The sequence below is a fragment of the Thecamonas trahens genome (assembly GCF_000142905.1).
Source record: "Thecamonas trahens ATCC 50062 unplaced genomic scaffold supercont1.45, whole genome shotgun sequence".
Taxonomy (NCBI): domain Eukaryota; order Apusomonadida; family Apusomonadidae; genus Thecamonas; species Thecamonas trahens.
Window position 1 is genome coordinate 188,100 of NW_013657635.1, and position 25,000 is coordinate 213,099.

The following is a 25,000-nucleotide window of genomic DNA, read 5'->3' on the forward strand; positions in this document are numbered from 1 at the left end:
GGAGATGGCGATCTGGACCTGGCGTCGGCGTCGGTATCTGACAACAAGATTGCGTGGTACGAGAACATCGATGGGGTCGGCAGCTTTGGGCCACAGCAAGTGGTGAGCACTGCAGCGCATGGGGTGCAGTCCGTGATTGCGACTGACGTGGATGGAGATGGCGATCTGGACCTGGCGTCGGCGTCGGCTTCTGACAACAAGATTGCGTGGTACGAGAACATCGACGGAGCCGGGAGTTTCGGGCCGCAGCAAGTGGTGAGCACTACCGCAAGCTATGCGCGGTGTGTAGTTGCGGCTGACGTGGATGGAGATGGCGATCTGGACCTGGCGTCGGCGTCATCCTCTGACAACAAGATTGCGTGGTACGAGAACATCGACGGAGCCGGGAGTTTTGGACCACAGCAAGTAGTGAGCACCACCGCAAGCTATGCGCGGTCTGTGCTTGCAGCTGACGTAGATGGAGATGGCGATCTGGACCTGGTGTCGGCGTCGGCTTCTGACAACAAGATTGCGTGGTACGAGAACATCAACGGAGCCGGGAGTTTCGGGCCACAGCAAGTGGTGAGCACGGCAGCACAGGGTGCAGTGTCTGTGATTGCAGCTGACATGGATGGAGATGGAGATCTGGACCTGGGGTCGGCGTCGGAGCGCGACGACAAGATTGCTTGGTACGAGAACATGGACGGGGCCGGAAGTTTCGGGCCACAGCAAGTGGTGAGCATTGCAGCGGGCAAGTCGCAATCTGTAATTGCGGCTGACGTGGATGGAGATGGAGATCTGGACCTGGCGTCGGCGTCGGCTTCTGACAACAAGATTGCGTGGTACGAGAACACCGACGGGGCCGGGAGTTTCGGGCCGCAGCAGTGGTGAGCACGACAGCGCTTCTGACAACAAGATTGCGTGGTACGAGAACACCGACGGGCCGGGAGTTTCGGGCCGCAGCAGGTGGTGAGCACGACAGCGCATGGGGCGCAGTCTGTAATTGCGGCTGATATTGACGGAGACAGTGACATGGACCTGGCGTCGGCGTCGGCCTCTGGCGACAAGATTGCGTGGCACGAGAAGACTGATGGGGTCGGGTGTTTCGGGTCGCAGCAAGCGGTGAGCACGGTAGCACAGGATGCGCAGTCGGTGATTGCGGCTGACATTGATGGAGATGGCGATCTGGACCTGGCGTCGGCGTCGTCCGTTGACAACAAGATTGCGTGGTACGAGAACACCGACGGAGCCGGGAGTTTCGGGCCGCAGCAAGTGGTGGTCAGCAGTGCAGCGAATGGTGCGCGGTCTGTGATTGCAGCTGACGTAGATGGAGATGGCGATCTAGACCTGGCGTCAGCTTACTCGAACACCATTGCGTGGTACGAGAACAACGACGGAGCCGGGAGTTTCGGGCCGCAGCAAGTGGTGAGCACGGCAGCACAGGGTGCAGCGTCTGTGATTGCAGCTGACGTAGATGGAGATGGGGATCTAGACCTGGCGTCGGCGTCGGCCTCTGACCACAAGATTGCGTGGTACGAGAACACCGACGGGGCTGGGGCCTTTGGGCCGCAGCAAGTGGTGAGTACGGCTGCGGACGGTGCGCGGTCTGTAGTTGCGGCTGACATAGATGGAGATGGGGATCTGGACCTGGCATCGGCGTCGGTCTCTGACAACAAGATTGCGTGGTACGAGAACATCGACGGGGCTGGGGCCTTTGGGCCGCAGCAAGTGGCGAGTGCGGCAGCACAGGGTGCAGCGTCTGTGATTGCAGCTGACGTAGATGGAGATGGCGATCTAGACCTGGCGTCGGCGTCGTCCGTTGACAACAAGATTGCGTGGTACGAGAACACCGACGGAGCCGGGAGTTTCGGGCCGCAGCAAGTGGTGAGTACGGCTGCGGACGGTGCGTGGTCTGTAGTTGCGGCTGACATAGATGGAGATGGAGATCTGGACCTGGCATCGGCGTCGATATCTGACAACAAGATTGCGTGGTACGAGAACATCGACGGAGCCGGGAGTTTCGAGCCGCAGCAAGTGGTGAGTACGGCAGCGTATAGGGCGCAGTCTGTAATTGCGGCTGACATTGATGGAGATGGCGATCTGGACCTGGCGTCAGCTTACTCGAGCACCATTGCGTGGTATCCGCGACGTACTCGTAACGCGTTCTCTCCACTTCCCGACCCCCGTATTGTCCCTTACTCGCCCACCATGCCCGACTGCCTCACAGCCACCAGCTGTCTCCTTGCCAACTTGCAGCGCTTGTCTTTGTGCGTGCAAGACACACTGCTCTTGCCACCGGGCACCTTTGCATTTCGTCGTAGAGGCTCTTACTTTACGATGTCGAGACCCGCCACCATCGCGGCGTCCGTCCCGGGCACTGTTGTGCTGAACGCGACGGCCGCCCGCGTACGTGGTGGCGTGCTGTTCAATGTCCAGCCACCGCCCAGCATGCTTCCGCCGGCCACATTGAGTCTCGTCAACATCACGATCCTGAACATGGGCTCAGGCTCCGACTCTATCGTGGCAGCTCAAGGCCTCCGGGTCACTGGATCCGGTGCCGTGCTGGAGCTTGAGAACTGCGTCATCAAGTCGTCCACCGCCGACACAGCCATCACTCGATTTTTGGTCAACCCGGGCCTGGGCGGCGCCATCGCTGTTACCAACGGTGGCACCCTGCTCGCCCGCAACACCACCTTTGAGCACTGCTCCGCGTCGATTACAGGCGGTGCTATTGTTGTCGACTTTGAAGACTCGATTGCCCGCATTTCCGGTGGTGCCCTGATCGACAACTCGGCTGCCACGCACGGTGGCGCTATTGCAGTCATCAACGGTGGTCGTCTCGAGCTCGACGGAGTCCGCTTCGAGTCCAACGTCGCCGAGCTGGGAAGCGGGGGCGCCATCTACACCGATGCCAGTGCCCATGTAACCATCAACGACGCGGTGGTCATCAACAACGTCGCCACGCTGGGTGGAGGTGTCTTTGTGTCGCCGGCCACTTCCCTTTTCGTTTCACGCGCCACCCTCTATCACAACTCGGCGCGCGACAGTGGTGGTGGCATTTATGTGAGTCGGTCAGGTAGGCTCACCGCCATGTCCACCACGCTGAACGCCAACTCTGCCGCCAATTTCGGCGGCGGCATTGCCCTCCGTCCTAGCGATAACGTCACCCTCGACGACTGCACCCTGTCTGCCAACACCGCGGCCATCGGAGGAGCCATTGCCATACTGGCCGAAAACCACAACATCGATGCAATCAGCTCGACTTCTCACCTTCGTGTGAGCACAGTTGATCCGCATCCCCTCGCCCCTACCGCCATTTTGACCAACACAGTCCTGAGTGGCAACCACGCAAACCGCGGCGGTGGCATCTACGCCTGCGATGGGCTCCTCTCGATCGCGGGGCCGCACACCGTCTGGACTCGCAACACGGCCACTGTCTCTGGCGGCAAGGATACAACGTCAAGAGACGCTTTTCTTTGTCTCCCGGCGCCTCCGTTTGGGTTCCTCTTCGACCGCGCCAGCACGTCTGGCATCCCGTGGCTCTCGTTTGACTCGGTTGCCTTTGCACAACTGTCGTCGGCTGCCATCGCCACGCCCCCGGCCGAACTCGAAGCGGTTGTCACTCCACCAGCCACGCTCCCCGTGGGCGAGCCACTGTTCGGCACTGTCGCCCTCCGCGACGCCTTCTTTAATCGCGTCACGTATCTTGATGTTCTGGTCCGTCCCTCGATCGACACGACGCCGAATCTTGCTGATCCTCTCGTCCCCGATGACTTTTTTCGAACAGCGAGGCCGAGTTCAGCAGCTCACCGCTCAGTGCCCTCAACGCAACAAGCGAGCTGCCAGTTATCTCGTGGACGGTCAGCATCCCAGCACCATCGACGGCGTTTCACATCGAACCTTTGTCAGGCAGGACGGCCCTTGTTCCGGCAGATTGTGACCCGGGGACCTACCAGGCGACCGGCGGTATTTGCATCACATGCTCAACCGCCGAGTTCTCCACCGTTGTCAACGCTGCCAACTGCACACGCTGCCCAATCCGCACCACATCGCCTGTCGGCTCCGCCAGCCTTGAGGCCTGCACCTGTGTTGTCGATTCCTACGCCCTCTCTCACCCTGTCTCGCCTGAGATTGGTTGCGTGGTGTGTCCGTCGGGCGCGATCTGCGCTGGTGCAACCTCTCTTCCGCGCCCGGCACCTGGGTTTTACTCGTCGTCGTCGCCGATCGAGTTCATCGCGTGTGACAAGTCTCCGACGGAGGCCGTGCGCCGTTGTCTCGGCGACGACACGTGTGTGTCCGGTCGAAGTGGCCGTCTCTGCTCGCACTGCGCAGCGCAGCACTACGCAGTCTCCAACGGCGAGTGCAAGGTCTGCCCGGCAATGACCGGTCCGGCCCCAGTTGTGATCACCACCCTCATCCTGCTTGGAGTTGCCCTGCTCCTTTTTCTCATCCTACTCCAGCGAAGGACGGCGTCCTCCGCTTCCATGCTCATCTCCGCGCAGTCCTACGGCGCGCTGACCGGCACCGAGCCATGTCACATGCTCCGACAGACGCTGCGGTGGGCCCGGGTGCTTTGGCAGGAGATCTCGCTGGCGATGCTGGAGATTGGCCTGCTCCTCGCGCTTGCGCTGCTCGGTCTCCGTGAAACATTCGAGTTTGTAGTTCTCGGCCTCGGCCTCTCGGCCTTGATCACCTACCTTGTTGTGGATCGCGTCCGTGCTGTCCACACGTCCTCAGCCTCGCGGCGCCGCAAGAGCGCTCTCGCGCTCTCCGTTCCACTCGACGATGTAGCGGGGTATGCTCTTTACCGCTCGTCATCGTCATCATCATCGTCGTTGTCGAACGGGGGCGAGCCAGGTACGGCTCTTGCCGCGAGCACAGTTGTGGCCCAACCTGAGTCGGGAGATGAGATGCACTTTTTGAGGCGGTTGTCAAGACACTGGTGGTCCACTTGCAGACACTGGCTGCGCTGGTGGGTGTCTACGATCAGGTCCAGTGGACCAAGTCGATGGAGCTTGTCGCCTCGCTAGTCTCGCGGGCGACACTGCAGGTGACCGGCCTCGAGTGCAACGGCATCGGTTTTGCAGGGGAGTACTATCTCTTCTTATTTCTTCTGCCCATGCTTCTTGTGGCGCTAGTTGTCGCTGCTGTTGCCGTCCGGATCCTCCTCGCGTCGACCGGAAGCACCAGTCAGAGTGCCGTTGTGGCCAGCACGGCGCAGTCCTGGCGGGTGCGTGCACTGGTGACAGCGACGGGCAAGTACGCGCTCATCACGTTCTACTTTTTCGTCTTTCCCATCGCATCCAAATCGCTGGCCATGTTTGCATGCGTTCCCGAGAATGTCACCCGTCCGCGTGCGTCGTATCTCGCCTCTGCGCCGTGGATAGTGTGCTGGCGCGAGCGCCATGTCCAGCTCGCAGTGGTTGCTGCATGCGTGCTCGCAATGATGGCGGGCGCATCGATTGTAGTTGCGGCTCGAATGCGGCAGGCCATCGCCGACAGAGGAGTTGCCTCGACTTGCACCTTCCTCTACGCCGGCTTTACCGCAAAGGCGTGGTGGTTTGAGGGCGTGGTGCTCGGGCGGCGACTGGCTGTTGCAGTGTTTGCTTCCATCCTGCCGCGCAGCTCGGTCTTTGTTGGGCCGATGCTTCAGTGCGTGCTGCTGGCATACTTGCTGGCCTTGCTTCTTGTCCGGCCATACCGTTCCCGGCTTGCGCTGCAGCTGGAGATGGGAGCAGCGGCGATGGCTCTCGTATCGCTCATGCTAGTGTCGAGCATGGCCGAAACGGGCGAGACGGCATCATTGGCGCTGATGACGCTCATGTTTATTGCCGGCAACGGATGTGTAGTCCTTGCTGGTGCCGCCGCGCTCTTCATGCCCATCATCCAAGCCTTCCGCATGATGTAAATGGATACCCATGTTGGTCATCACAGCCGCAATGAGCGAGGAGGGCTTTGGCAGTTGGGCTGAGCCGTCTCCTGCGCCACTCGCTCCACCCAACCACCCAGATTGGGTACACTCGACTCGAGCTGACCGACCATGGCAGGTGTGAGCACGACGTGTCCGAAGGTCCTGTTTGTGTGCCTGGGCAACATCTGCCGGTCGCCGCTGGCACAGGGAGTCATGGAGGCCGTGGCCCGTGAGGCCGAGGTTGAGCTGGTGGTCGACTCTGCCGGAACTGGGGCATACCATGTGGGGGAGGCACCCGATCCGCGTGGACAGGCGACGGCGAAGCGGCATGGGCTGGATACCTCGGGCCAGCGGGCGCGGCAGGCGACCAAGGCTGATTTTGATGACTTTGATCTCGTTGTGGCCATGGATCGCGACAACTACGCCCATCTCCGCCGACTCGCATCGGCCGACATGGTTAAGGCCAAGCTCCGCACCTTTATGTCGTATGTGCCTGAGGATGGCCGCAAGGACGTCCCAGACTGCTGGTACGCCGACGATCCGGAGGAGTCGTTCGAGGATGTGTACTCGGTCTTTGTCCTCGGCTGCCCACGCATCCTGGACGAGCTCCTTGCCTCCCGTGCATCGTCGTGACCGCCAGCAGTCCGAATCGGATAAACCGGTAGTGTGAGCGCAAAGGGTAGGATTCTGTAGTGCGGTCAATACCCAGGCTCCATCGGGGGGATTTCCTGATGTGTGTCGTGCTGGACCTCATGGCTGCTCCTCGTTGTCTTCACCCTCTCCAGCCACTATCTTTGCATTTTGATCGGCGATCAAGCCTCTGTGGCAGCTAACCCTCCACTCCCTCCCCAACCCGACCCATCTGGCACTCATCGGCTTCATCCTTCCACTCTCCACCAGATCCATACCCACACCCAACCCTCACCGACCCCCATCTCCAACTCGCTACCTCTACTCCTCCCTCTGATGTCGGGAAAGAGGCCACAACGTGCCCACCACCGGCGACAGGCGACGCTTCACGAATGCGACTCGATCGACCGAGTCAGAGGGGTAGAGAGGAAGGGGGGGGGGGGGCACCGCGGGTAAGACCGACAGACTCGACTTGTAGACGCATCACCTCGTGAGAGAGAGAAAGAGTGGTGCAGTGGACGTAGACTGGTGATCTTGTTCTGGACTTGTCTATCTTGTGTGCTGAGAGATGTTTCGTCTGGTCCTTGCTCGGCTGGCGCCACGACTGGCGGCGGTGGTCACGGTATGTGAGGGAGAGGGGGGGGAGGGGGGGGGATCGATCGAAATAGACGGAACCACTCACTCACTGCTCCCATCTTCATCTTGCGTACACTTGCACCCGAATCCCACTCGGTCACCACCCGAATCCCACTCGGTCACCACCCGAATCCCACTCGGTCACCACCCGAATCCCACTCGGTCAGAAGACAACCAAGACGAAGAGAGCGGCAGCTGCGGCTGCGGCTGCGGCAGCTGCGGCGGGATCGACGGCGGTGGTGGCAGCGTGGTGCTCGGGTGAGACCGAGACACCGCCGCCGGGCTCATCGGGCTCGTCGGGCTCGTCGGGCTCATCAGGCTCGTCGCCATCGGCTGAGACGGTGGTGGTCGGCATTGATCTGGGGACGACCAACTCGTGCGTGGCGGTGTGGCGCGGCGGCAAGGTTGAGGTCATTCCAAACGAGGCTGGCGGGCGGACGACGCCGTCGGTTGTGGCCTTCACCGACAGCGAGCGCCTGGTGGGCGCCGAGGCTGTGGCACAGGCGCCGCGGAATCCGGCCAACACCGTGTACGACGCCAAGCGGCTGATCGGGCGGGCGTATACCGACGCGGTGATCCAGGACGACTTGGCGACGTGGTCGTTTGCGGTCAAGGCCGGACGCGATGGTGTTCCGCTCATCTGTGTCGACTACCTCGGCAAGCCGCGCGAGTTTACGGCGCAGGAGATCTCGGCCATGGTCCTTGCACGGATGAAGGAGATTGCCGAGGCGTATCTCGGCCACGAGGTGGTGCGGGCGGTGGTCACCGTGCCGGCGTACTTTAACGACGCGCAGCGCAAGGCGACCGCGGACGCCGGCACCATTGCCGGGCTCACCGTCGAGCGGATCATCAACGAGCCGACGGCGGCGGCGCTGGCATACGGCCTCGATGCCGCCACACCGGCAGGCGACGCCGAGAACCACGTCCTGGTCTTTGACCTTGGCGGCGGCACCTTTGATGTCACGCTCCTCACGATCGACAATGGGCTGTTCGAGGTCAAGGCGACGGCCGGCAACACTCATCTCGGCGGCGAGGACTTTGACAACAAGCTCGTCGACTTTCTGGCTTCTGAGTTTGAGCGCAAGTACTCGCGGAGCGTCCGCGGCAACGCCAAGGCAATGCGGCGGCTGCGGGTGGCGGCCGAACGGGCCAAGCGGACGCTTTCGTCGGCGAACCGCGCGGCAATCGAGATCGACTCGCTCGTCGACGGCATCGATTTTGACACTTCGATCACCCGCGCGCGGTTCGAGGATCTCTGCGGCCAGCTCTTCCGCGAGTGCCTCGAGCCGGTGGCGCGGGTCCTCGACGACGCCGGCGTGGCCAAGTCGGCCGTCCGCGACATTGTGCTCGTCGGCGGCTCGACGCGGGTGCCCAAGATCCAGGCCCTGCTCTCGTCGTACTTTGGCGGCAAGGAGCTGTGCAAGTCGATCAATCCCGATGAGGCCGTCGCCTACGGCGCTGCAGTCCAGGGCGCCATCCTCGCAGGCGTCCGCGACTCGAAGCTCGGCGACATTCTGCTTGTCGACGTCACGCCGCTCTCGCTCGGCCTCGAGACCGCCGGCGGCATCATGACCGTCCTCGTCCCGCGCAACACTCCGGTGCCGACCCGGGTGGAGAAGACGTTCACCACCCACGCACCGCGGCAGACCTCGGTCACCATCAACGTGTTTGAGGGCGAGCGCGCGCTGGTCGCCGACAACCACCCGCTCGGCTCGTTCTCGCTCTCGGGTATTGCCCCGGCGCCGGCCGGCGCGCCACAAATCGACGTCCGCTTTGCCGTCGACGCCTCGGGCATCCTCTCGGTCCGCGCCCTCGATCGCGCCACCTCGGCCGAGGAGACCATCACCATTGACGCACACTCACGCGGCGCACTCTCACCCGACGAGCTCGAGCGCATGGTCGCCGAGGCTGCGCAGTTTGCAGCCGCCGACGCCGCCGCCCGCGAGCGCGTTGCCGCCCGCAACGCTGTCGAGCGCTACGCCTTTGACACCAAGGACCGCCTCTCGGCGGCTGCCGGCGCTGACGGCGTCGGCGAGGCCCTTGTCGCCGTCGACAACACCCTCTCGTGGCTTGACGCCAACTCGGCCGCCGAGGTCGACGAGGTCGAGGCCAAGGCCGACGAGCTCCGCACTGTGGTTGAGCCTGTCCTCCGCAAGATCAACGAGAACGACAGCGGCAGCGAGAGCAACGCCAGCGACGAGTAAAGTCAAGCACCATGGCTGCAACGATGTTCATTGTGTGCATCCTCTCAAAAAAACGCCAGCCTTACGCGTAGTTGTTCGAGCGATCGTAGGTGGTGCCCGAGGCGCCGCCGGCAGTGTACTGGTTCTCGGCCTGGACAGTCTCCTTGGTCGGGTAGTAGGCCGGGAGCGAGGAGCCGGACGAGTGCTTCTTGATCATGAAGAAGGCAGCGGCGATGGCGATGGCGGCAAAGACGGCGACACCAATGATGATGCCGATGACAAGGCCGGCGGTCTCACCGGCCGAGCGGCCGGACGGCGACGAAGTCGTCGCGCCAGGCAGCGGCTGGCCGCCCTCCTTGAACTCATACTCGGTCGGGTCGTTCCCGAGCTTGAGCTCGACAAGGGTGAGGTCGAGGTCGTCAAGCTTCTCGTCGTCCTGCAGGAACATGTTGCGGAGCTTGAGGATCTCCGGCTCGGGCGACGAGCCATCCTGCGCCGCCGTAATGGAAAAGTAGACGCGCGAGTTGCCCTTGGAGCGCAACTCTTCCGACCGGTCGTAGAGGATGCGCGAGGTCGGGAGACCGAGCACAAAGGCAATGTTAGCCGTAAAGGTGTTCTGGTTGACGTTGAGGCCCTTGACCTCGAGCTCGACCGTGATCGGCGCCGGCGCCTCCTCGCAGGTGATGCCGTCGCCGATGTAGCCGACACGGCAGGCGCACGTCCGGGTGCCGCCAGTTTGCGCCGGCGTGCACGTCGCGTTGGCGTGGCACCCACCGTTGGCGGTCTGCAGGCACGGGTTGTTGGCCGGCGGCGCCGTGATGGTGACCCACGCGCAGTCGTACCAGCTGGCGCCACTAGTCGGCGTCCAGTGGAACTGGAGCGCCGCCGTGGCATCCGCCGAGAGGTTAAAGTCCGGCACCACAAACGACGCCGACTGCGCCGTCGAGACGGTCACGTCCATCAGAGCTTTCGAGATGACCTCGATGATGTCGTCGCCGTTCGCCTCAAAGTCGGCGGGCTGCGGGTTGGTCTTGCCGCCAGCAGGAAGCGAGAGAGTAAAGTCGACTGCGTTGCTCGTGTCTCCATGGTTGTTCGCCCGCTTGTACTGAACCACCACCGTCTGTCCGGTCGTCCACGTCGCCACTGGGGTGACAGAGCCAGCCTTACCACACGGGCCCGACGTCGATGCGTTGCCCGAGCCCTGTCCGCCACCGGACCGCGGGACCGGGTCCATCATCCACCCGTGGCCATTGGCCATGCCAATAACGTAGTTGAGCAGCACCACACAGAGAAGAACTCGTGCTCCAATCTGTACACATCCGCAAGGTTTCCATGTGAGTGTGTGTGTGCGTGGGGGGGGCATGTGTGTCGGCCCTCGGTCCGTCTCGGACCAGAAAATTGCTCCGAACACCCCCCAATGGCCACCTCCTCCGCCATCACCCGCCGCACCCCATGAGCCCGGCCGGTCGCTACAAAGCAAGTATTGACATGCTTGGAAGCTTAAAGGTGGGGAAAGCACTCGAGAATACCATAGTGCAGGTTGGAGGGTACTTTGTGGACGTGCATGCACATAGTGACAGGCCAAAGGGAAGGCGGAGGGGAGGGAAGGTTGCAGGGTGGCGGCACGCGTGTGGCTTGGGAAAAGGGGGGAAACAGAACCGAACCGTCGTATGGGTAAACAATAAATTCAAGGGAGAGCATTGATTAAAAGCAGGGCGAGTGGCGGCGGGAAGTGGTCGGTCGGTTGGCTGGCGGCTTCTTCTTCGCCAGCCACCAAAAAACCAGCCCAACCGCCCGCCGCAGCAGACGAACATGGGCCATGCGCTGTGCATAGAGGGGGGCTGTGGGCAAGGTAGAAAGAGACAGAAGACATCATGGTATGTGTCGGTATGTGTAGAGTGGTTACGTACCATGCTGAAAAAAAAGAGAGAGAAGAGAATGACCTTGCCCTTGCCCTTGACTCCTCCTGTCCGTCACCTCGGACTTGGCAACCATTTCCCCCTCGACCACCTACAATTCACGTGCCTCCCCGAAAGTGGCGAACAGCAGCGGCCCAAAGCGCTGCGATCGTCTCCTCCGCCGCCAGCCGCCAGCCGCCAGCCACTGCCGTCCGCCAGCCAGCCGCCAGCCACTGCCAGCCGCCAGCCACTGCCAGCCATTGCTGCCAGCCGGGATGAGTGACTGGAAATTGGACCAGGGCAATTGAAATGCATCATATCATTGATAGAGAAAATGATTGGCAAGCAGGTCAGAGGGGATGGACAGCCCAGCCCGACCCAATGTCGGGTCGTCGTCGTCAACCTTGCCACTTCCAACCAAAGCGCGCACGAGCGAACGAGAGCCACGGGCAAGCGGCAACTACGACAGCTCCTCTCGCCCACGCGTGCCCACGGTACGCACCCCGTTCTCCCCCCCCTACCCTCCCCCCTCCCACTTCCCCTGCCCCCCCACCCCCACCTACCTTGTCACTCCCCCTTCCTCCCCCCTCCCGCACCCCTTCGCCCCCGCCCCCGTCCCACACCACCAAAGGGAGGATGACCACCTCACCCCTCCCTCCTCCCCTCCCCCCCCTACCCTCCCCACAGGCCGCAATGGCGGACCTCGCACCCGAATTGGTGGCTGCTGTGCGTATTCTTGGAGAAGGCAAGCAGGTGATGGCAACGACAGAGCTGGTGGCGGCCGTGTCGGCGGCTACGGCTCAGCCAGGGGGGAAGACCTTGTCAAAGTCGCGGGCGGCGTCGTTGTTGGAACGCTTGCTCAGCAATCACCTTGGAGAGTACAAGGCTCATGCGCTGGTGTGCCAGGCCGAGATTCCCGCTACCGGCGAGGCGGGCTGGAAGGCAAACTCAGACTCGCCGCTCCTCGTCCATCTCGCCTCCAAAAACGGCTCATCTTCCGCCACCGCCGCGGCTTCCTCGTCCTCGTCCAAGGCTTCCGGGGCCGGATCTGCAAAGTCTGCGTCAGCAAGCTCACGGTCAAAAAGCAAGGCAACAAGTGGCGGAGCTGGAGCAAGCTCGGCGGCTGGCGTCGCGAGCAAGGCCAATGCCAAGGCCAAGGCCAAGACCAAGACCAAGACCAAGACCAAGACCAAGACCAAGACCAAGGCCAAGGCCAAGAGCTCGAGCAAGCAGAGTGAGAGCGCGAGCAACAGCGCCGCCGCCGCCAAGAAAAAGGCCAAGAGCGGCACAGGGCAAAGGCTCTGTCCCACGCGAGCGGCTAGCCAAGTTTCCGATGTTTGTGCGGTCGACATACTGCATACTGCTGGAGATCTCGCACCACGCCGAGGCATGCAAGCCGGTGCGGTTCAAGGATCTGTTTGCGGCGGTGATGGACCACAATCCGCCGCTTGTAGTGACCAAGTCGAAGACGCCCGAGTCGTCGATGTCGCGCGATATCAACGCGCACGTCCGGCTCTACGGCTCGGCTGGGCTGTTTGTCAAGCGGACAGTGTCGGGCGACGTAATGTGGCAGCTGAATCCGGACCGCGAGGCGCGCAATGCGCTCGAGGGCAAGCTCCGCATCTCCATGCACGACATTTACTCCAAGCTCAACGTCTCGCCCGAGGCTCAGGCTGAGGCCGAGGCCACCGGCGGCTCGCCGGCGTTTGCGCCGTGGACGGCCGACGTCATGGAGCCGCTCGCGCCGCGACCATCGGGCGGCGAGGCGCGCAGCAAGGCTAAGGGTCGCGGGCGCAGCAAGGGCAAGGGCAAACCTGGCCCCAAGGCGCGCAAGGCGCGCTCAATCTCGGGCTCGGGCTCTGGTTCGTCCTCGCCGGGCCTCGCCATTCCGCTCTCGGTGCCGGACTTTGACCGGCTGGCGTCGTCCGAAGCGGCTAAGGCCATCTTTGCCGCGCTGGCGCCGCCGCCGCCGCCGTCGCCAGCGCCGATGTCGTATGGTCGCGAGCTCATTCCGCCGCACGCGACCGCGGCGCATCACCGGGTCCTCGGCGGGCCTCACCACCCGGGCCCGGCGCCCGGCCACGCCCAAGTCCCGACGGCCGTCGTCCCGACGGCCGGCGAGCACACGCTTGGCGTCGCCGGCGGGCCGCAGGGCCTCACGCATGACGAGCTCGAGGCCCGCAAGCGGTCGTCGTCGCCGCAGGTTATGCGTGTCGCCTCGCCGCCGATGGCGCTCCAAGACGCGGACATGGAAATCGTCCGCTTTGCCATCCCCGAGTCATCGTCGCCCGACCCGCTGCTGGGCAAGGCCGGCTCTGCCGTGGGCCGCGGCGTGCACCCGGGCCCACACTTTGCCGCCCCGCGCCACCACCTCACCGTCCCTGGTGCCCACGCCGACGACGCCCTCGTCGACTCACTCTCGGGCGACGCGTCGGCTGCACGCAAGCGCCCACGCGTCGACACCGACTCGGCCCCCTTCACCTTTCAATACGGCGAGCCGCCAGGCGGAACCGACGGTCTCAACTCGCCGCTCGACTACATCGTCTCTGAAGGCATGGGCGCCCCACCGCCGTTCTCCGTCCCCGGCCCGTCGCTCGGCGGCCCGCCGTCCTGCCTCGGCGAGCTCGCTTCGCTCGCCATGCTCCACGTCCACGCCCGCAAGCGCTCCCGGGGCCTTGACTCGACATCATGACCCCCCCCCCCCAACACCACCTTCCCCACCTCACCCCTCCACCCTCCACCCCCACCCACATGGACAGCCTCCCACCCGAGCTTGTCCACCATATCCTCAAGTTTGTGCCACTTCCGACGCTTGGGGCGGCAGCGGCAGTCTGCTCGACCTGGGCGACTCTGGCCACCTCGCCAGCTCAGCTGGCCGTTCTCGACACATCGCGGTTGCGGCACGTGTTGCAGGAGCAGCTGCTGGCGCTCATCGGCCGCGCCGGACACAACCTCGCTGCTCTTCGCTTTGTTCTTTATTCACCGCAGGCATCCGGCTCGTATCTCAAGCTCCACGGCCTCGCCGACCTGCTGGCCGCACATCATGCCGGCACAGCGGTCGATCGCCCGAGGCTGCCCAAACTCGAGATGCTCGGCGGTGCACTCCCGGCGGATGTTCTACCGCTGCTGGCCAAACATGCGCCGCGGCTGCGGGTGCTAGCGCTGAGATCGTGGCGCGATGCAGAGCTGGCGAACGTGGTGGCGAGCAGCGGGCAGCTGCTCGCCCGGCTCACCGTCCTCCACCTGGCTCATGTCCCGGTCTCCGACGCGACGTTGATGGCGCTCGCAGACGCACTCGATGGTGGCCCACTGGAGGAGCTCGCCATCGACGGTACGTTTGGTGATGCGGCACTCAGTCAGCTGCTGGCCTGCCTCCCGCGTCTCGGTACCCTCGCGCTCAACAAGACGTCGCGACTCTCCGAGCTCGGGCTCGGCGAGGCGCTGGCTGGCGCCTCCGGCCATCTCACCGCTCTCTTCTGTAACCAGGCTGCGCTCAAGGCTCCACAATGGGAGGCGGCGTCGCTGGACGAGCCGCCACCGGTTGCGCTCAGCGTCCTCGGCCAGCTGTTTGAGCACAAGTCCGAGCCGCGGCACCCGTTCCCACCACCATTTGCGCGGATGTACTCGCCGGGCCCGCTCTTCACCGCACTCCTCTGGCCGTCGCTCACCCACATCGCGTGCGACTCGATGGTGCTTTCGCCGCAGATTGCGGTCCACTTTACGGGCCTGGCTCGCTCCGGGTGCTCGAGGCGACAGACCTTGCACTCGCGGCGCTGCTCTTTTCTTCGTGGAAGACCATCGAGGAGATCGTCGTCTGGGGCGCGCCCGTCTCGATTGCTGCGCTTGCCGCCGTCCTGAGCGATGCACTGGCAAGCGAGCCAGCCAGCCGCTCTCCGCCGCTAGCGGATCTCGTCCTGCCTGCATCCGTCGCTGCCGTTGACGAGCTTGCTGCGCTGCTGAGCGTTCCTGGCCTTGCCCTGCGCAAGTTGCAGCTCGCCGAGCTTGCGCAGGGTGGCGACGCAGAGTGCCCCGTTCCAGCTAACCTGTCCGACCTCGCCATTGCGCGATACACCCACACCGGCGAGGACGCCGTCCTTGCTGCACTGCTAGCGTCGTGTTCGCTGGAGCGGGCCAAGTTTGGGCGGCTGGCGTCACCCGTTTCGGCCGCCCGAGTTCTGGCGTGTCTGAATGGTTGCCCGAGCCAAGCGCTCAAGCTGGTGGAGCTCCACTTGACCGGCCCAAGTCCCGATGACCTCGAGCTGACGTGCCTGGGGCAGGTGCAGGATGCGCAGTTGAGCTGGCAGTCAGGAAGTGCATTGCAGCTTGTGGCGCGGATGCCGCAGCTGCGATTCCTCTCACTCTCGGGCGTGCTCGGCAGCCTTCCTGAGCTGCTGAGCTGCACGCCATACCTGGCATCACTGCTGTTGGAGAGCAGCGAGTGGGAGATGGGCGAGGCGGCCAGCAATGTGTGCCTCAGCGAGCTCCACACACTCCAACTCAAGAAGACCCGATCGCCGGGAAGCGAAGCCGAGCTGGACGCGATGCTTGCGCTCTTTCCGCGGCTGCGGCGGCTGCGGCTGAGCCGGACACCGATTGACGGCGCAAGCACGAGTGCTGTCGGAGGTGGTATCAATCTTCTTTACGCGCACCAGCGAGCGTGATCAGTGCGCGGGAGCGCCAGAGCCAGCGCGAGGGCGTTCAGTGCGCCGCGGGGTTCAAAAAGGCAGAGCGGCCGATGGTTCGGAGGGCGAGCATTTCGGCGGCGTCGCGGTCGTCGCGGAGGCTTCGGCGGTTTGCGTCTCCGCCGCCGGCGATGCTCTCCTGCTGCATGGTGACGCGAACAAAGGCGTCGAGCTTGTCGGCGAGGCGGACAAAGCGGCAGTAGCCGGACTGGAACGCCGCATCGGACGACATGCTCCGCTGCAGGAGCCGAAGCCAGGCGATGAGTTCCAGTCTCGCAGCGCTGTACTCGCCGGCCTGGGCAAGGGAAGCGGCGGCATGGAGGGCGTGGATGCCTGTGATGGCCGACGAGACGTTGCGCTCCGAGACGCTGCGGTCCTCGGTGACCGCCACCTTGCGCGAGACGACGCGGAGCATGGTGGCGCCGTCGGCGCGCTGGTAGGTGATCTGGGCCTGAACGACGGCCGAGGCCGGCGGAGGCGCACCACATTCCTTGGTCCGGCTCGGTGAGGCGACGAACTCGAACGAGAGCTCGGTGTCTGCGGTGACGTTGCCGACGTCGACCTCCCACCAGCCGCCAAGCTGGTCTGCGGTGACAGGCTCGATGCCTGTACCAGCAACGAGAGCCATGCCAGCCGGGGCGTGGATGCGGAGCGAAGCCTTGATGGCGGCAACGGCGGTGGCCTCGACGACGGCAGCCATGTTGGTGCCGAGCGCAAGCGGATCGAGGAGCTCGACCCGGCCGCCGGTGGCGACGGTGACCGCGCCTAGGGCCTCGAGCTCGCACTCGTCGTCGGCGATGGAGAGGACTGAGACGGTGACACCGGCGGCGGCAGCGCGACCGGCGAGCGCGGCATACGTTGCTTCCGCCGCAGCGTTTGTCCCGCCGTCGAGCGAACCGATGCCGATGTTGGCGCAGCCGTCGGTGCAGAGGACGATGCGCGAGCCGGGCGCAGCCTCGCACATGCCGACGGCGACGGCGAGTGCCGGGCCGAGCGCGGTGCCACCGGACTCGGTCAGGCCGTGGACATAGGTGGCGAGATCGCCAGCGGCAGCCGAAAGCGGCGCGGCAGTGGCGGTGGCCATCTTGCGGCCGCGGGCAAGGAGCGCGTCGGTCTCGCCGAGCAGATCGCCGGCGAGCGTGACCGGGGCGTCGAGGGTGGAGCCGTCGCCGTAGACGACAACGTCCGAGGCAAATGAGACGAGTCCTGCGCGCGAGGCCGGGTCGGCGGTAGCGGCGGCGCGGATCTGGGCCTCGACCGCGACCTGGAGTGCGGCTAGGCGCGAGATGTAGAGCTCGCCGTTGGACGCGCCGCCACGAGCCATGCCGTGGGCAAGCTCGCCGAGCTCGGCCAGCAGTGCTTCGTGCTTGCGGCGCTCAGCGTCATGGAAGAGCCGAGCAATGTGGGCAGGCAGTGCCGAGAGCTGCACCGGCGACGCAACGCACATCGAGCCACTGACGTCGAGGACAAATATGGTTCGTGGGGCAACAGCGTCGTCGATGGTGGCGGTAGCGTCAGCGCCGGGCGCCACCATGAACTCGACGGTCTCGCCGTCGGGGATCTCCTCGGGGTACACCTCTGTCTCGTTAATCTGGCCGCAGAACTCACACGTCCACACAACGACGTCGTCGTCGTCAGACTCGTCGCCGCGCTCAAGCTGCGAGTAGAGGTTGAGCGAGCTCGAGCAATCGGTGCAACGGACAGGCTCACCGGTCATGGCGGCGCAGGCGAGGTTGGGCAAGGCTGCAGCGGTGGATGCGGCAGCAGCGCCGGCGGCAGAGCCGTCGAGACTGCCGAGCGGAAAGTTAGTCGGCTCGAGGAGCGAGGCCAGGGCAAGGGTGACGACGTTGGCGTTGGCGACGCGGACCGGCTCACCCTCGGGCTCGTCAGCCGGCGCGTCCGCGGGCTCGTCTGCAGAAGCAGCATTCGGCAGGCCAGGAGGCTGGTCCTCGGTTGACTGAACGGACGCGACTGGTGGGAGCGACGGTGGCAGCGGAGGCACAGGCGGCGCGGCGAGCTCGATGGAGACGTGCGCGTCAGCGATGGCTTCGTCGGCGTAGCGCTGGGCCGAATCAGGCGAGGTAGGCGCGGCGGCAGGCGTGTCGAGCGGAGCCTTGAGGGAGAGGATGCCACGCTTACTTTGGGCCTCATCGCCGACGTAGGAATCTTTCTGACCCATGCCAACCATGACGCCCTGATGGCGTGGACGGCCGACGAGGGCGGGGAAGACCGAGCTCGGCGAGTCGTTGCCGGCAAAGCCAGCCTTGACCATGGCGCCACCGACGTCAAAGACGATGACGTTGTCCAAGTTGGAGAAGCGGGGCGCATAGCATGGAGCGGGCGAGGTGGAGATGCCGAGACCTGTGGAGGCCGCTACATCGTCTGCGGTGGGGAAGAGTGCGGCGCGGGCGGCAGGCGAGAGTGATCGGATCGAGTCGCCAAAGAGGGAGGCGTCGGTAGCGAGAGAGTTGGCGTCGGCGCGGAGACGAGCGTCGGCCAAGGCACGCATCCGCTTGAGCAGTTTCTTGTTGCGGCACTGGCGATAGCCCATGGCGTTGACGAGCGAGAGCAGCTCGCCGCCCATGATGGGCGCCTCCGGGTTGGTCTTGGCCTCGGCCACCCAGACCTCGACTTGCTCCTTGACCGAGAACGCAAGCCCATCCTCGAGCTCCGAGGTCAGGACCCGCTCCTCGCATGGGCGGCCGATAAACATTGCGTCCGACGCAAACTGCATGGTGGCGATGGGCTGGCGATCGGATGATGCTACACGGTTGGGCGGCTAGCGCGCACTACCCCATGGCGTTTTTGGCCGTTGCTCGAGGGCGTGGAAGCCGGGTTCCACCTGTCCGGCGCGTCCGAAAATCGAGTGTTGGGCGAGGCGAGTTTTATACTTGCCAGTGATGGCGGCATGTGCCCTGCTTGCGGCTACTCGGTGTCCATGTCGGTGGGCTTGGCGCCCTCGGCGGTGGCGCCGGTCTGGGAGAAGGCCGAGGCCGAGGGCGTGGTGGCAGGAGCGGAAGTGAGTGTGGCCGATGCAGGCGCGTCTGCGGGAGGGACGGACAAGCCCATAGCGGCGGCCATGGGAGCCGGAAAGCCGGGCGGGAGGGTGGCACCCGGCGGGACTGCGCCCACGGCCATCATCTGCATGTAGTGCTGCATCTGGGCGGTGATGGACATCTGCATCTGGTAAAAGAGGGCGAGGGCGGCGTTGGTTGAGCCAAAGGCGTTCTGCGGGCCCGCAGCCCAATCGGGGGACGGCATCTCGCCCGAGGTGGCAGGAGCACCAGTAAGGCCGCCTGCGGCCTTGACCTCCTGGGCCTCGATGTAGTGGGCGAGGGCGATGTGTGCGGTGGCGCGGGTAAAGGCGCCGGCATGCTGTAGAACGGCCGACGAGTCGCGCTTGGGTGATGTGGCAGTGGAGATCCAGGGCGGGAGGGCGTTGCGTGCGGCGGCTCTGCGGGCAAACATTTCGTTGTGGTGATGATAGGCGCCGGCGTAGGAGGACGACGGCTTGTTGGCCGGCCACGTGCTCCGCGACTTGATGGCCTTGAGCGTCTCGGGCTCTGCCACGTAGTGACGGACGATGCGGCGCTGGACGGGGCGGCGCTTGCGGACGGGGAAGCGCTTGCGCTTGCGGCCCTGGCTCGAGGGGGCAGCCGAAGCGCGCGCGACCTTTGCTGCGTCGGACTGATGGAAGGCGTGTGTCAGCTGTGCGGCGCGTGCGGCCTGCTCCTGCGAGGCCCAAATGGGCGGAGCCATGAGCGAGGGGAGGGCGGCGGGGACGAGGGAGCATGCGCGGAAGACCCTGTTACCGACGGGGCACACGATGCCCTTGTTGCGGGCGGTGGACATTGGGTGGGGGTGGCGGTGGTGGTGGTGGGGAGAGGTGTGTGGTTGGTGGTGGTGGTGGTGATGTACGCTTGTGTGTGTGTGGTTGATGGTTGGTGGTTGGTTGGTGGTGGTGGTTGGTGGTCATTAACATTAATCGTTGGATATTGATTATGTGTGGGGTGACTGGTGGTTGGTGGTGGTGGTGGGTGGTCATTAACATTAATCGTTGGATATTGATTATGTGTGGGGTGACTGGTGGTTGGTGGTGGTGGTGGGTGGTCATTGACATTAATCGTTGGATATTGATTATGTGTGGGGTGACTGGTGGTGGTTGGTGGTGGTGGCAGGCCATTAACATTAATGGTTACCCGTTGATTATGATTATGCCCTCAGTTGTTCGTCACCACCACCCGCCAGTCACAGTCCAGCAGGTGTCCACCCACCCGTCTCTCTCCACCTGGCTGTGTCTACGAGGATGGATGGCGACAGCAGTCGGGCAGACGGTGCCGGTGTGCATGGAGAGGTAGCCGGCGAGCAGGAGAGGAGGCAGGACAAGGGCAAGGAGAAGGGCAAGGAGAAGGAGAAGGGCAAGGAGAAGGAGAAGGGCAAGAGCAAGGACAGGGGCAAGGGCAAGGGCAAGGGCAAGGACAAGGACAAGGACAAGGACAAAGCCAAGAGCAAGACGGGCGAGAAGGAGAAGGACAAGGGACGGGGGAAGGGCAAGGGAAAGGGCAAGGCTAAGGACAAAGCCAAGGACCGGGCCAAGGCGAGGAACAAGAGCAAGGCCAAGGGCAAGGACAAGGGCAAGGGCAGGGACAAGGCCAAGGCCAAGTCGCGGGAGAAGGACAAGTCCAAGGCCAAGTCGCGGGAGAAGGAGGAGAAGGCGAAAACACGGACAAAGCCAGGAAGAGCCGTTAAGACGGTCAATAGGAGAGTGTTCACCCCTGCGGAGATCGACGAGCTCCGTGGTGCCTTTGAGCTGCTCGACCGCGACGGAAACGGCGAGATCTCGGTGGCCGACCTCGCCTCGGTCATGAAGGACTTGCGTGTCTCCATGTCCAAGTCGAAGATCCAGCGGTACATCGACTCGATGGACTGCACAGGCACCGGCGGCGTCGACTTTCCCGAGTTTATCACCTTTATGGCGTCAACCACCATCTCGCTCGACGACGTGCCCAACGTGCCCGAGCCCATTGTCGACGCCTCACAGCACGACGAGTTGCGCATCTTCTTTGGCGTCCTCGACTCGGGTCAGACCGGCGAAGTCCGTCGTAAGTCGCTTCGCCGCGCTGTCCAGCCGCTCCTCGACTCGCACATGTCCACCCGCGACATTAATCGCATGTTCAAGTTGCTTGAAATCTCCGGCCGCGGCTCCATCTCGTACGATGACTTTACCACCATTGTCGACACGGCCACGCCCGACACCCCCTCGCGCCGCTCGTCGGCCACCCAGGCCTTCCCAGACCACTAGTAAAACAAGCGCATCAGCTGCCGCCGCCGCCGCCACCGAGGGTCGACGTGTGCGAGGTGAGCTGCTGGTTGAGCCCGTCCTCCATGGCCTGCGCGAGGAACGGATGCTCGAGGACAACCGCCGAGTCGGCTGTCTCGGAGCTTGACTGCGAGAGCGTGGTCGACGAGCACGACGACCACGACGGCGCATGGGTCGAGTTCTGCGACGCTGACTCGGATTGCGACGGCGTCTGCGAGCGCGAGCGCGAGCGCGAGCGCGGCTGCGGCGCCTTTGGCGTGTACGGCTTGGCTGCCAGCGCCGCCGCCATGTCGAACGAGGTCGAGAGCTTGCGCGCCGCTGCCCGTCGCTCGCCGTCGGCCTGCCGCTGCTGCAGCGCCTGGTTGTACTGCACCATCATGTCCGGCTGCGACGCAACCTTGGTGAGCGAGTACAGGTGCGCGCCGTAGAACTCGTCGTCCTCGGTCACGTACGAGTCGTCGCCCATGGACGAGTCGTCGTAGTACATCGTCGGCGGCTGGAGCATGTAACCGGCCGAGCTGCCGGCGCCGGCCACCGGCCCGCCATGCACCACAACAGGCAGCCCGTTTGAGGCCGACGACTCGCACCCGTCGTACGACACAGCCCGGTAGTCGGGTACGACCGAGAGCGAGACCGCTGCCGCGCCCGACGGCCGCCGTCGCATCGCCCGCCGCAGCGCCACCTTGTGCGACCGCCCGCCGTCGCGCCCCAGCGACGGGTACCGGATGTCCGACTCGGTCGACGACTCTTCGTTGTACACGTATGACGCCGAAAAGTCCGACATGCTCGGCGACACTCGCTCGTCGTCAGTCGGCGGAGCGCGGCGACCGCCACCCGGCGCACTGGCAGCTGCGGCCGTGGCGGTTGCCGATGCAGCTGCCGCCGACGGAGCGCCGTTGCCGGCGGCTTGGGCCATGCCAAACGGGTTCATAAAGTTCATGAACATCATGCCCGGAACGGTGCCGGCCCCCGAGTCAGAGTCCGAGCCTGCGCCAGTGGCGCCGGCCATCATGCCCGGCATCATGCCCGGCATCATGCCCGGCATCATGCCCGGCACCATGCCCGGCACCATGCCCGGCACCATGCCCGCCGACGACGGTGCCGCCATCTGCTGCGCCATCTGCTGCGCCATCTGTTGTTGCATCTGCATCGTCGCAAGCATCGGGTTGGCCATCGGCGCAAAGAGCTGCGGGTACATGCCCATGCCCATGCCCATGCCCAGCATGCCGCCAAACAGCGGGTTCGCCGCAGGCGGAGGCGTGAAGCCCGCCTCAAACTTGGCTCGGGTGATGAACGGGTGGCTCTTGGCCTGGACAGGGCTCCACCGTGTGCCCGGATCTAGGGTGAGGCAGCCCTTGACAAAGTGCACGAACGCGGCGCGCGCCTCGTTCTCGGCTTGCAGCTCCGCACCGGCCAAGCCCTTGGCGTGTGGATACTGCAGGATGATAGTCTCGAGGTCGGTGGCGCCAAAGTACTGCTTGTTGTCGGCCGGCTGAATGCCAGCACCAGCTGCATGCTCGGCAGGCGTCTTGAGCCGGAAGCTCCCGTCGGCAGCCGGGCCGTGGTAGAACTTGCTCGTCGCCGTTCCGGCCGCGAGCATGTGGACTGGAAACTCGCCGAGCATGTCGGTGATTCGCTGGACCTGGTTGTACTCGTTGGCGCCCGGAAAGAGCGGAATGCCTAGGAAAAGCTCCGCGGCAATGCATCCGAGTGACCACATGTCGATGGCACCGGTGTACGGGACGCCGAGCAAGACCTCGGGCGAGCGGTAGAACCGTGACTGGATGTAGGTGTAGACTCGCTGGTGGACGAAACAGGCCGAGCCAAAGTCGATGACCTTGAGGTGCGGTGACTCGATGTCTTGTAGCAGAATGTTCTCCGGCTTGAGGTCACAGTGGATGACGCCAGTCCGGGCCAGCAGCGAGAGCACGTCCAGCACCTGCACCACGAGAACCCGGATGAGTGAGAGCGAGAGGCCCTTGAACCCGTTTTGCTTGATGAGCTCGTAGAGGTTGACCGAGAGGAGCTCAAAGACAATGCACAGATGGCCAGCGTGGACAAACGAGTCGAGCATCCGCACAATGTAGTGCTCGTTGTTGGGATCGCATGAAGTGTTGAGCCACTGCAGCACGCTCACTTCCATGTATGCCTGGTTGGTGTACGCCCGCTTGGACTTCACCACCTTGACCGCAAGCTCGGCTCCGGTTCGGTCGTCGACGCACTTGACCACCTGCCCAAACGTGCCGGCGCCAAGCAAGTCAACGACACGGTACGCCTTGGCGCCCGTCGTCCCGGCCGTCAGCACATCGTCCACGTGCAGGATGAGGTCGTGGTTCTCATTGTCGCGCCCTGAGTTGTGCATGCCTTTGGACGGCTGCGTCAGCGCCCGCCGCGGCCGTAGATGCGGTTCGTACTTGAAGCTCGGCTGGACTCGGACGTAGCACGAGAGCAGGCCGCACGTTGCCCGCGCCACCACCGACGACACACTGCGCGGCTTGGTGCCAAGCGCACTGGCCTGGGTGCGCGCTCCAGACCCAGCAGTAGGCCCGCGGCGGAACGCGCACATCCTCCCGCCGAATACCGGCTTGGCCGAGTGGGCTCGTTCCGGGCCGCCGCCGGCGCTCGACTCACCCGACGACGACTCGGTCTCCGAGTCAGACGACGAGGTTGTCACGTCAGACGTCGACGACATCGACGTGTCCATGGTCGTCGTGTCGTCTTCGGTAGTGAGCGCTGAAGACGAGATGCTCTTGAGCTTGCGGCTCTCGGGTGCTGGCGGGACCAGCCGCGTGACTGACGCTTTGGGCGGTGACGTTCGCCGCTGCGGCTTGGCTTTGGGCTGGGACGCCAGCGTCCGCACCTTGGTTTGTGGACTTGAGACACCGACACTCCCGCCGCGAGCCGCTCCCACCGATGCTGCCACCAGTGGAGAGCCCGACCCGCTTGTTCGCCGTGGCTTGATGGCGGACCGCTTCGCCGGCGCTGCTGACGCAGTCGGTGAGGGAGAAGCTGCCGCTGCTGGCGCTGCCGCCACCTTACTGTTCTGGACCGCTTGCGGAGTGGCAGTGACTGGAGCGGCGGCGAGCTTAGCCTTGGCCTGTTTGGGCATCTTGGGCCGGATCCACACCGACTCGCGGGTCTTGACGTTGTAGTAGAACGGGTGCTGGTAGTGGTCGTCCCACCGCTCAATCCAGCCGGGCGGGAGTGGACCCGGGCGCTTGGACTTGGCCTTGCGGGTCTTGCTTCCCTCGCCCGCAGCTTTAGACTTGGACTTGGACTTGGTCCGCGACCTGGAGGCTGCTGTCGAGGCAGCAGCAGCAGCGACCGAGTCGGCCTTGGCAGCCACGGCCTTGCCCGAGCCGGAGCGCGAGAGCGAAGAGCGCGAGCTGGGGCGACCGCTGGCTGATGTGGCCAGATCGGGCGCTTTGCCCGAGCGCGAGCCGCGGCGCCGGGTGACCGGCTCGGACGAGTCGTGTGCAGCGGCTTCGTCGACAGACACGCGCTCAATGCGCTTGGTCTTGATGACGGTAGCCGCACCCGACCGGGTGCCCGATCCTGACGCCGAAGACGAGGCCGAGACGGAGGCCGACGTCGAGTCTGACGAGTCCGACTCGGTGGCAGTTGTTGACGACGACGCAACCAGCGACGGCGGCGACGATGACGACGACGCCGATGCCGAGCTTCCCGACGTCGATGTGGCCGAGGTAAACGAAACAGACGACGACGACTGCGAGAGCTGGCGGAGGAGGTGATCAGTACCC

The 25,000-nt window shown here is 64.3% G+C and overlaps 10 protein-coding genes across 10 annotated transcripts in view; 7 read left to right on the forward strand and 3 right to left on the reverse strand.

Moving 5' to 3' along the window:
* AMSG_12241 (uncharacterized protein) overlaps nt 1-870 on the forward strand; it is a gene marked incomplete at its 3' end in the record, with an annotated part of 5,023 nt that extends 4,153 nt beyond the window's left edge. Inside the window, exon 3 of the mRNA XM_013899465.1 lies at nt 5-870. Coding sequence (XP_013754919.1) covers nt 5-870 — 866 coding nt within the window. The remainder of the gene's footprint in view (nt 1-4) is intronic.
* Nucleotides 871-1,011: 141 nt separating this feature from the next.
* On the forward strand, nt 1,012-5,887 carry AMSG_12242 (uncharacterized protein; the record flags this gene model as incomplete). The annotated part of the gene is made up of 4 exons (XM_013899466.1): nt 1,012-2,128; nt 2,303-3,741; nt 3,771-4,836; nt 4,890-5,887. The coding sequence occupies 4 exons, from the start codon at nt 1,012-1,014 to the stop codon at nt 5,885-5,887; spliced, it is 4,620 nt and encodes a 1,539-aa protein (XP_013754920.1).
* A 121-nt stretch (nt 5,888-6,008) lies between these two features.
* On the forward strand, nt 6,009-6,567 carry AMSG_09164 (protein tyrosine phosphatase). Its single transcript, XM_013899421.1, has one exon. It carries the CDS (start codon nt 6,020-6,022, stop codon nt 6,521-6,523), a length of 504 nt encoding a protein of 167 aa, XP_013754875.1. The 5' UTR covers nt 6,009-6,019; the 3' UTR covers nt 6,524-6,567.
* Nucleotides 6,568-7,088: 521 nt separating this feature from the next.
* AMSG_09165 (heat shock protein 70) lies at nt 7,089-9,360 on the forward strand (the record flags this gene model as incomplete). The annotated part of the gene is made up of 2 exons (XM_013899422.1): nt 7,089-7,142; nt 7,324-9,360. 2 exons carry the CDS (start codon nt 7,089-7,091, stop codon nt 9,358-9,360), a joined length of 2,091 nt encoding a protein of 696 aa, XP_013754876.1.
* Nucleotides 9,361-9,371: 11 nt separating this feature from the next.
* AMSG_09166 (uncharacterized protein) lies at nt 9,372-11,278 on the reverse strand. The gene is made up of 2 exons (XM_013899423.1): nt 11,250-11,278; nt 9,372-10,648 (listed from the first exon to the last, which is right to left on the reverse strand). The coding sequence occupies exons 1-2, from the start codon at nt 11,250-11,252 to the stop codon at nt 9,422-9,424; spliced, it is 1,230 nt and encodes a 409-aa protein (XP_013754877.1). The 5' UTR covers nt 11,253-11,278; the 3' UTR covers nt 9,372-9,421.
* Nucleotides 11,279-11,930: 652 nt separating this feature from the next.
* On the forward strand, nt 11,931-13,929 carry AMSG_09167 (uncharacterized protein; the record flags this gene model as incomplete). Its single annotated transcript, XM_013899424.1, has 2 exons — nt 11,931-12,471; nt 12,536-13,929. The coding sequence occupies 2 exons, from the start codon at nt 11,931-11,933 to the stop codon at nt 13,927-13,929; spliced, it is 1,935 nt and encodes a 644-aa protein (XP_013754878.1).
* Nucleotides 13,930-13,988: 59 nt separating this feature from the next.
* Nucleotides 13,989-16,190, forward strand: AMSG_09168 (uncharacterized protein; the record flags this gene model as incomplete). Its single annotated transcript, XM_013899425.1, has 2 exons — nt 13,989-14,948; nt 14,987-16,190. The coding sequence occupies 2 exons, from the start codon at nt 13,989-13,991 to the stop codon at nt 15,896-15,898; spliced, it is 1,872 nt and encodes a 623-aa protein (XP_013754879.1). The 3' UTR covers nt 15,899-16,190.
* A 2,654-nt stretch (nt 16,191-18,844) lies between these two features.
* Nucleotides 18,845-19,771, reverse strand: AMSG_09170 (uncharacterized protein; the record flags this gene model as incomplete). Its single annotated transcript, XM_013899426.1, has 1 exon — nt 18,845-19,771. One exon carries the CDS (start codon nt 19,769-19,771, stop codon nt 18,845-18,847), a length of 927 nt encoding a protein of 308 aa, XP_013754880.1.
* A 458-nt stretch (nt 19,772-20,229) lies between these two features.
* Nucleotides 20,230-21,243, forward strand: AMSG_09171 (calmodulin; the record flags this gene model as incomplete). The annotated part of the gene is made up of 2 exons (XM_013899427.1): nt 20,230-20,273; nt 20,297-21,243. 2 exons carry the CDS (start codon nt 20,230-20,232, stop codon nt 21,219-21,221), a joined length of 969 nt encoding a protein of 322 aa, XP_013754881.1. The 3' UTR covers nt 21,222-21,243.
* Nucleotides 21,073-25,000, reverse strand: part of AMSG_09172 (CMGC/DYRK/YAK protein kinase) — a 4,466-nt gene continuing 538 nt past the window's right edge. The window contains exon 2 of the mRNA XM_013899428.1: nt 21,073-25,000. This exon is cut by the window's right edge and continues 153 nt beyond it. Within this exon, the coding sequence (XP_013754882.1) occupies nt 21,235-25,000 (3,766 nt within the window). The 3' untranslated portion in view covers nt 21,073-21,234.

Coding starts and splice junctions, on each gene's coding strand:
- AMSG_09164 (XM_013899421.1), top strand. CDS start 6,020: ATGGCAGGTGTGAGCACGACGTGTCCGAAGGTCCTGTTTGTGTGCCTG.